Here is a 10251-nt window from a genome sequence, read left to right as displayed (position 1 = left end):
ATCCTGACTGCAACGCTATTCTAATTCAAACTTCGGTGGCTCGTTATTTCAGTCGAGTTTCAGGCAATCAGCCAAACCACCAACTTGGGACTTTAAAGATTCCAGGCAGCGATAGCCAATAGACGAAGTAACCTGGGCTAGTCCGCCAGTTCACCCAAAATCTCTGAGAAGATTTTGAGGCCCCTAGCAGATAGCTTTCCGATCTCATCAGAAATTATCAGAGTGGAAATGATGAACGAAGTGGCGTTTTCCCACCTGCGTCAAAAGTTTCTGCGTAAATATAAAGGATGCACATTGACAAACAATCATTTCGTACACTTACAAGATGCTGCTCAATGATCTAACCAAAGAATATATACAAGTCGGCAAAAGTTTGTGCATCTACAAAATCTATCATCGCGGGTTAGTGTTTCAGTAGTCAGACAATAACATTGACTATGATATCACCCCTCACCCACCTGCCAAGAGTAATTAACGTCTACTTCTGGGTTTTAACTCTAGCATCACCCTAACCTCGCTCCAAACCTTCAGCATCCAAAGGGTGAATCTTAATGCTTCAACATTCAATTCATCGTAGGAGCTTTGACAAATATTTGAAAACTTGTGATGTGATTGGCATGTTTCTATGTAAAGTTCAAGTAATTATGAAGTGTTTGCAAAATGCAGTGCCCAGATACTAGTTAGATTCTGACCAGACAGGTTGAAGATGGTGGTAATCAATTCTTAATTTGGTTGACAGAGAAATTCTCTTCGGGCTGCCTCTGCCAGAAATAATTGGCAGCTTCGATCCACCCTGGCTGGACCAAGAACTTGTTGTGCTTCAAGGCCCAATGTGACTTCTCAGTCCCAGAATCTTTTGAGACCACATGAGTTACCGAGGGATCAAGTTCTGTTGAGCATGTAGCTCCCAACTGCTCAGCCATCCTCCAAAGGTGGTGATTATCAGCCTGGGATTGGGTAGGGAAAACTCTGCTGAATACAATTTTGCATCCCTTCAGGACATCCTTGCGAACCGTTTTGAGCACCTGCAGGGCAAGAGAGAGACTGTGATCCTGATGATGCACAAACCTGGTACCAAAAGGCAGCGCATAGCTAATGTTGGAGTCCGTGTCAAAAACAAAAACAAGAAAATCGTTTTGAATTTGTTAAAAAACGTGACCAGTTGGAAACACAAAATAGTTCCAGTACGACAATTTAAAGTAAAAAATATATGCATACAACAAATACAAGATGGCTTTTTCAATGGCCTACATCTACAATTAATCTACCTAGGAAATAGAGGATGAAAAGAAAGGAATACTGACATCTACTAAAAGGCTGACAAAACTCAGTTTAGTACTGGACGAGAACCAATTGATTAGTAGCACAATCTTATAGAGCAAAAGTCGTCCATATATCCTGAAGATATCCATTACATGAGCATGTATTCCAAACTTGATGCAGATACAGGTTCCCTCAAATTGGGAAGCAAGACAACAAAGAAAATGCGCTCAACAAGATCAATTTTCATTAGCCTTTTTACCTGTCTCACATCTCTGCCATCCATATTTTCTTCCAATTCCTGCAACAAGGTTCCCTATCAATAACACTTTGAAAAGAAACAAGCAATAAGAATTTTATTAAGAAAAGCAAGGGATAAAATGATATACCTCAAAAAAGATCTGGTGAATTTTCCGTAGAACCTTAAGAATGGATGCAAGTGCACCTTCAGACTCGCTCTCGTCCGTCTTCTGCTCCGAAAGGGATTTGCAATTAAATCCAAATTGATGACAGCTTGAAGCAAAAAAGTGATATCTTTCCATCAATATCAAGTTGTCTTTATGCTTCATCCAAGCCTAAATTGATTGAAACTAATCATGTTCAGAAACATACAGCCAAAATTCACATGACAGCTCTTCAATTTTAATTACAAAGGCAACTCTCCAATTAATATTAGCCACATGAACTCACATTTTCTGTATCGTCAAGGATTAGAACAGCACTTTCTTGCCCCAAGACCACATCAAGACCCTTTTGATGTCTTTGGGTTCCATCATCACGTGAAATGACTTTAGCATTAAAGTATTCTCTTCCAGGGTCAAGCAGTTTGGCCATTTCCAATGCATAGGCCCGATCACCCATAGTGTATATATACATCTCAAACATCTGACTTGCTTCTTTGAGAAACGTACGCACAAAAGGCCTCAACTTAGTCATCATTTGCATGGAGCTCAACATAAAGAGACTGCCTTTTGAAACATCTATTCATTTGGCATGAATACAAATTCAGTAAAATGCACTGACTTTCAAAAGAGGAAAGCATATTCAGCCAAATTTGTCTAAAAATGAGATGGCCAAGTTACAAGCATAAGATATGAAAACAAAGAATGCATATTCAATCAAATTTGTCCAAAAATGAGATGGCCAAGTTACAAGCATAAGATATGAAAACAAAAATTAATAACGCACAATGGTGAAAGTAAATAAAAAAAATGGCTAAAAACAAAGTAATGAGCACTCTAATTATTTCAAGGACAGCATGGACATGAAAAACCGTTTTTCAAGTGGCAATATTCCATTATCTATCTTACATCTCATAAAGGATTGGCAAAAGTATATCTACAATAATATCCCCAACAGGAAAACACTATTCTTAAAAGGAGACTCTTTGTCACGATACAATTAAATTAAATGCAATGACTATAAAATTTCCCTCTGGCACAATTTTAGCCATCAGGGGAATTCAGAAACTTGTTGACAGAGACACAATCGAAGGCATAATCAATTATAATAATATATATTCAACATCTACAAATTCAAAGTGGAAACATACAGAAATTACAAAAAAGCTTGACATAAGCCACTGGCCCATGGATATTCATTTCTGGACATGTGGTCTCAGTTGTCATTGGCTCATCATAAACAGCTTTGGATAGGTTTAGCTGGTCAAAGTTCCAATCTCACCACAATTTTTGGTACTGAGATTAGCAGCCCATGCATAGCAAAGGTTACCCTCTCGATTCAATAAGGATTAAAGGAATGGAATTTTATGGATCTTGTACCTTTTCCTTTTTTTGGACATTTGAAAAGATTGAAATTTTTAGGACCCTGCTAAGACCTTATATTATAAAGGCATGATAAATTGCATTTGATAAGACCTTAAATTATGAGACCTTTCATCTGCTTGACTTGCATTAGAAGGGCATCTTCATTTAAAGACCCCTTATATTAAATCATCTTCTAAAGACACAAAGAAAATTATCTTCTTCTACAGCACCACCTTCTCCAATTTTCTTGCATATTTTTTTCTTATTTGATAAAAGAAAAAAATCTTATTTCAGAGATTAATAGATAAACATGATAGGCAAGGCAAGGCAAGGCATCATGAGCCTGCCAATGACATGAAGCATCTGTTAGAGAAACTCCACATAGAACCCCTGCAGCTTTGGTCCTTAGTGCGGTTAAAAAACAATTCTTTCTTACAAACAGATACCTCTAGTAGAGAAATATGGAAACACTCCAGAGCTCCCCCTTCATCCAAAGACTCCATACTCCCATTTACATTGCACAAGTCCACAAATGTCCATGGTCCCTCCCTTACCATAACCCTAGTAATATATCAATCGCATGCTCTCCATTTTCCATAGACTAACAAAAGCTCATCCAAAACTACAAACAACCTACTCTACATATCACAGAGCATTGGACAAGACAAAAGGCAACGATTCAGTCTCTCCCAGCTAACTTGTTCTACTCTTGATTCTTTTCAGTCTCCCCCCTTTCTAAAGGAGCTCATAAACATTAAGAGTTCCTAACTTGTTCTATTCTTGATTCTTTTCAGTCTCCCCCTTTCTAAAAGAGCTCATAAACATTAAGAGTTCCTAAGATTAGTTACTATGCAACCAAGGGAAAAAATTCAATAATCAGGTAACAGAAAAAACCTTGCAGTGAATCCGTTTGACCGTTTAGATATTCCTCGTCTAAGGTCATATGCATAAGCTGGGTAGAATTAAGCAGTGTATGATCTAGATCAAGAATCAAGTAGAGTTTCTTATGACGTAACAAATTCTTCATATCAGTGTTGCGCAATCGAACAATTTCATCATTACCAAGCCTTAATCCCTGCAAGAGCAACTTTTATAATCCCAATGAGAATGTAATAGAGAAAAATTCAAGATAACAAATGGGCAGTTATAATATTATGAAAACTCTCCCAGCTACGTCAAGGATGGATAGTATTCAAAGAGCAAGAACTTGAAGATTCTAGATGTTACTTTCAGTATTTCAACTAATGTGCACCTTGTGTATATACCCAAATGTCACACCAGATTCTCCATCCAACAATTGCCCACAGACAATACACATAGTTCCAAATGATCCTGGATGTGTGCATATTTCCTTGCTGATTGACGCCTCTGCATGAAATAGGTTAAAAGTCATGATGCCTCTTTATAATAATAGGCTAAGCACAATAAAATGGTTGTAAAATGAAATTGAAACTCAAAGCAAAAACAGATATTTATGCCAACTTTTTTTACCTTATCATTTGAGCTTGGAGAAGAAAATGAGAGACAAGAAAATGCTAGCAAACATGTGTATATGGTTTCATCTTTATCAGAAATTTATACCAAAAAAACATAAGCTATCCGGATTTCAGTACAAGGAAAGAAACTAAAATAAAATTTGAAGCCACATCCATGCAGAGACTTCCTTCTCCTATATATACTGTGATTTTGTGTCTGTGTGAGCAAAAAATAAACATGCTCTATTCCTATTCATAATTCTGATTGCATACAAACCAGTGAAATATTAGTGCAAGTTCACGATTTACATTTAATTTTTCAAGCAATTAGGATAACAAAAAATTAAATCAACCCTTACTAGAAAAGCTGAAAACAGCTCCACAAGTTGTTGATATATAATATTGAAAACTTGCTACTATTCCCAAAGAAAAACAATTAGTTCTGATTACTGGACCTGAGAATTCCAGGTCCAACAAACAAACAAAAACTTTACCTGAGTTGTGCTTTAGAGACGCAAAAGAAGTAGTTCCCCCGTCATCCTCCACAATTTCCAGAGTCTCCACCTTAGACCTTTTTACCCTGTATATCATCAATTAATATAAATCAAATTAATTAAGAAGTTACAACTAAATCCAGCTTCAGGTAATTTGGAAATAAACCCTAAAAAGCCACGAACAAAGCATAAAAGTGTTGTTTCCTTTCTAAACCCTAAAAACTCCAAAATGGCTTACCTCTTGCTTTGAAAGTCGGAGTCATCATCTTCTTCAGCTTCTTTATCTTGATCTGGTGAAGAGGAGGCAGCAGAGTCAGAATGGCGTTGATTGGGAGTTTCTTCATCACTAGCCGAAGAGGCAGAGGATTTGGAATCAAGCTCCGTGTCAAGAAAAGCAGCGAAATCATCACTACTAGAAGAGTGAACTGGAGAATCCGTTACCAGACTCATCTGTTTAAGTATATAAATAACAAATTTAATTAATAATATTATTATTAGCCAAAACTAAACTCTAAGTAGATATAATAAAATTAAGGAACATTGATAAAAATAAATTAATGAAAATGTGGAAACAGAAAAAAAAAAAAAAAAGCATTATCCAGTTCAGTACCAACTTGAACAAAAAACAGCCTGCAGTGAATCTATTGTTCACTAATTCAAATCACCATTTTTTCCTCACCAGCACAAGTTTCCTTCTTTTCTAAAAATTCCAAATTACATGTAGAAACCACTCAACTTAATCATGAAAATAAAACCAAATAATCAATCATAATACAAAAACACAGTGATCATTCACAATACCAACTCTAGGGCATCCAACCTGAAAAAAAAAGTTCCAGAACCAACACCAATACTTCCAGCTTAAAAAAACAGTTCCAATGATCAACCATGACAGTTTATCTACACTGACAAAATGCCTAATTCCCCAAATTTTATTTGGCTGAAATTAATGCAATCAAGAAAGTCTTTAAGAACACTTATGAGATCAAGATGAATGGGACTAAGGTAAAATACTGTGCTGTTAGATTTTGCAATATCCCAATGAATATAAATTGGATTTTACAGCAATCCTTTTTTTATTAATGAAAAGGTCTCATTGATAAAAAAAGGAACGGGTAGGAGATGTCATGGACCAAACATCACTGTACCTAGATCCTAAATTGCAACGGAAAATCTCTAAATTTTGTGAACATGCCATTAAAAATAAAACCCTAAATGTCATCATGTCACTCAATTAAGTAGATAAAAAAACGGAATACAGAGATACCATAGATCAAGTAGTATCAACTCATGTATATATATACACACACACACACACAATAAAACTAGGGCTTTAAGCCTTTAACAAAACAAACTGAAAATCTATGTGTAGAAACTGTGTGTTGAAACCTGTGGAGAGAATAAGAAATGAGAGGTTAACTTGCCTGAAATTGAATGTAATAAAAGCTTCTATTGAAGGTCAGTACTCAGTTGGAGTTGATTAGGAAGAAGCAGCAGATTGGGCGAAGGGAAGCAGGGAAGACGGGATGAGAGGAATTTTGGCTTCCGTTCTGCGTGCTTTGGGAATTAAATAATAGCCGTTATATAGCCAAAAAAAAACTAAAACCCAAGGCAAAAAACTTTACTATTTGCCGCTACACTATAATTACTTTTTTTGTCCTTTAAATTAAAAAAACAACGACTTGGTGTTAGGGTTTAGTTCTTTTACACTGTTCGTGAGTTATTATAAGATTGATCGGAAATATTTTTTATTTATTTTCATAATAAAAATATTACATTATTTTAAAAGTGAAATTTTCTAAAATTTACGTTGAGATTTTTTTTTTTTGTCTTTCTACACGAAGCATAGTAAAAATAATTGATTTATCTTTAATGATAAAAAAAAAGGTTGTATTTAAGGGCTTTTTAATCTTTCTAACTTGATTTTTATATTATTATTAAGTTGTTTGAAGCCTATTTGATCTTGGAATAAAAAAAATATTTAAATTAAAAAATTATTGGTATGTGAGAGGCACGTGGTAGTATAAAAAAGATATTTATAGCTTTGTAATAGTGTATACAATACTTCTCGAAGGCCTAAAAGCCTTTTTATCATAATATTAGAATCTTCATGGCATCTTCTTTTTATTGGGGTAGTGCATAATGGTGATTGCGGGATGGATTGTCACCAACAAAGCTTTTTTTTTTTTATTTTCTCTCTCCTTTCCTTGCAAAATCACACTAACCATTTAAAAATTCAATGTTCTTAATTATTTATATTTCAACTTTGGCTCTTATTCCTTTTATTTTTAATTTTTGTTATTGGTTATTTTATAAAAAAAAATTTTATTTTCAATTATATCCTTCAATCCCAATTTATGATCTATTATTTTGAATTCTATTTTTTTCTTAACCTTTTTGTACCATTTTTATTTGTTTCTTATTTTATCATTCAATTCAGTTTTATGATATATAATTTTTTCTAATTTGATTCTCATTCTTTTTATTTTTTGTCCTTTTTGTTCAAGTGGTTCTTCTTTTCAATTTCACCCTTCAATCAAAATTTTATATTTGTCCTCTAATTTATTTATTATTTCAATTTTGATCCTTTAATTGTTAATTTTAGTTTTTGATCCTTCAATATAATTGAAATTTTTTTTCGATTTTATCCTTCAATATTTGATTTATTGGAGAATAAGCTTTGTGATTTTTCCATGTGTAGTATTTCTAATCTAACCCAGGTCACGGGTTTAAAAGGTTAATGCAAGTTGACATCCTTTTTTCTTTGCTTTTTTTACTTATTTTATTCTCCAATCTCATCTTTTGACATTGAGTTTTTTTTTAAATGACTTTTATTTTTCTTAGATTTATTTTCTATTAAGTTATCACAATTTCATGACATAAATGATGAGTTTAATAGGTTAATTTGAGTTGGTTTGCCCTTTATTACCAAGATTATATGTCTGTCATCCTAACCCGGGTTAACTTGGGTTGTGTTTTTTTTATTGTTTTTTTAATCCAATTTCATGAAAAATTGAATTTCATTATTTTTTTTCTTTTGTATAATTGATTTTTTTTTTATAATTTCATCATGCAACATTTGATTTATTAAAGATTGAGTTTTAAAGTTTTTCCATGTACTGTGCTTCTAGTCTAGTAAATTGGGTCACGAGTTTAAAAAGTTAATGCAGGTTAATTTTTTTTACTTATTTTTATTTTCAATTTCATCATTCGATATTGATATTTTTTTAATGGGCTTTGTGATTTTCTTCAATTTATTTTTTATTTGATTATCTCGATTTCATGACATGGATCGTAAGTTTGGTGGATTAAGCCGAGTTAGCTCGCTTTTTATTACCCAAGTTACATGTTTGTCATGCTAGCTCGGGTTGACTCAGGCTATTGTTTTTTTTTTTTACCCAATTTCATCATTCAATATTTAATTAGCTGAAAATTGAATTACATTATTTTTTTCTTTTGAAAAAGTGTTTTTTTACAAAGTTATACTAATCACTATTTTTTATTCTTTTAATATCATTGTCTTTTTTTTATCATCTAATTAAAATAAAACTAGCTTATTTGACTCACTCGAGTCTATAACTTGAATTGTTATTTTTTTAAATATGCTCACAGCACCTAAACATTATTTTTTATAAAAAAAATTATATGGTCTCTCGGTGTAGCGCGGGCTCATATATATATATAGTACAGCTAAAAAATATTAATAGCTAGGTCTCCCCTAGATTTTTTTATATATTGGCTGTATATATTTACTGAGAAAGAAAAGGTAAGTGTCGGGTCTCACCCGGTTCTTGGGTCACCACAATGGCTTTGACCGGGCAAATTTTTGAGGTGGTTTTTGATAAACTCATACCGGTTTGGGTTTTATTTTGTTTGTTGGAATAGAGGGATTCAAACTCTATTTGGCATTATATTGCGGGTGCAGGTTGACCATAATTTTAAAAGTTAATTTATTTTCATTATTTAAATTTAATTTTTATTTTAAATTGTGATAAAAACTTGAGTTTAAAAAAATATTATGATTTATAACTTTTTTTTAAAATTTATTATTTTAAAAACATAACCACAAAAACTACTGTAATATAAAAATATAAAAAATACACTCATGCTGATATTTTTTAGAGTTTTGCTTTTCTGCCGGAGTAGAATGAAAACAAAGACAAAAGGGCTTAGGAGAGTTTAGTTTTTTATATAGTGCTTGGGGGGCCATCTTCTTGCTTATCTAAAGACGTGAAGGCAAGGCCCGCGTCCATTACACTGTTAAAATACTGTCATAATTTATTTATTTATTTTTCATTTTAATTTAGAAGGTCGTTGCCGTTTTAATTATAGCTTGTTTTGTACGCTTGTGGTTATATTTTTTCATATAAAAGAAACAGATTAACAATAAACAAAAACTATTATCATATATGATATATATTAAATGCTTAACTTTTTTTTTTTTTTGATAACCCGAGGTGTCCGGATCAGCTTACGCGCATCACGACTAATCCCCGGACCCATTGAACACCCTGCAAGCCCAGTAGACAGGTAAGAAACCGCGGGGATGATAGACGTACACGCTGAGACTTGAACTCGAGATACATAGATAGAAAAACCCTGCCAAGACTGCTGGGTTAGAAGCCTCGGTGCAATACTTAACTTTTCTTAAACTATGCAATGAAGGTTTAGTCCGACTAAGGAAGAGGGTATTCAAAATTGTTGTAGTAGTTAATTTTTAAAAAATTAAATAAAAATTTTAATTTTTTTAAAAATTATTTAAAAATGTTAAAATAAACAGGCTTTATATAAATTAAAGTTTTTAGTACCCAAACCTGTTTCATTAATATTTTTTTCACCGGATACATAATTACCAAGTTGCTTGCTTGTTAATGTATAATTTTTTTAAGCACGCTAAGTATATATTCTATGTTTCAGCACAAGAGAGAGAGAGATTTTTATCTCAACAATTAAAAAAACTACATCCGAAAAAAAACTCTAAATTAACTTTAGTATCATAGAATTGTTTTGCAAGTAACACCTACCACCAAACTTGTAATTATCCACGACATGAAGTTTTTTCAAGCTTTATTAGTAATGTTGTTAGTGAAAACCTCGACAAAAGCCTTATTCATTCCTTTTTATTCTCTTCCAACGAAATTAATCTATGCTCAATAAATTATGTGTATTTAAAAATTATAGTATTTTATTGAACAGTAAATATGAAATTAATAATTATTTATTGGATATTTTATATAATTTATGACAAATCTGAAA

The 10251-nt window shown here is 32.8% G+C and overlaps 1 protein-coding gene across 2 annotated transcripts; it reads right to left on the bottom strand.

The window, feature by feature from the left end:
* Positions 1-336: 336 nt before the first annotated feature.
* On the bottom strand, positions 337-6574 carry LOC133674801 (RNA polymerase II C-terminal domain phosphatase-like 4). 2 transcript variants are annotated; one of them, XR_009835271.1, is made up of 10 exons: positions 6420-6574; positions 5234-5445; positions 4996-5081; positions 4279-4394; positions 3921-4101; positions 1951-2240; positions 1650-1835; positions 1523-1561; positions 1305-1398; positions 887-1025 (listed from the first exon to the last, which is right to left on the bottom strand). XR_009835271.1 is itself a non-coding variant. In XM_062096052.1 (9 exons), exons 2-9 carry the CDS (start codon positions 5443-5445, stop codon positions 717-719), a joined length of 1419 nt encoding a protein of 472 aa, XP_061952036.1. In that variant the 5' UTR covers positions 6420-6574; the 3' UTR covers positions 337-716. The 2 variants fall into 2 exon arrangements, 1 of the variants encoding a protein (XP_061952036.1); XM_062096052.1 differs by lacking the exon at positions 1305-1398 and having other exon boundaries at positions 337-1025.
* Positions 6575-10251: the final 3677 nt, after the last annotated feature.

The sequence above is a fragment of the Populus nigra genome, chromosome 15 (genome assembly GCF_951802175.1).
Source record: "Populus nigra chromosome 15, ddPopNigr1.1, whole genome shotgun sequence".
In the NCBI taxonomy this organism is placed as follows: domain Eukaryota; kingdom Viridiplantae; phylum Streptophyta; class Magnoliopsida; order Malpighiales; family Salicaceae; genus Populus; species Populus nigra.
Note: the sequence above shows the minus strand (reverse complement) of the source record. Positions and strands in the feature narration are given on the sequence as shown.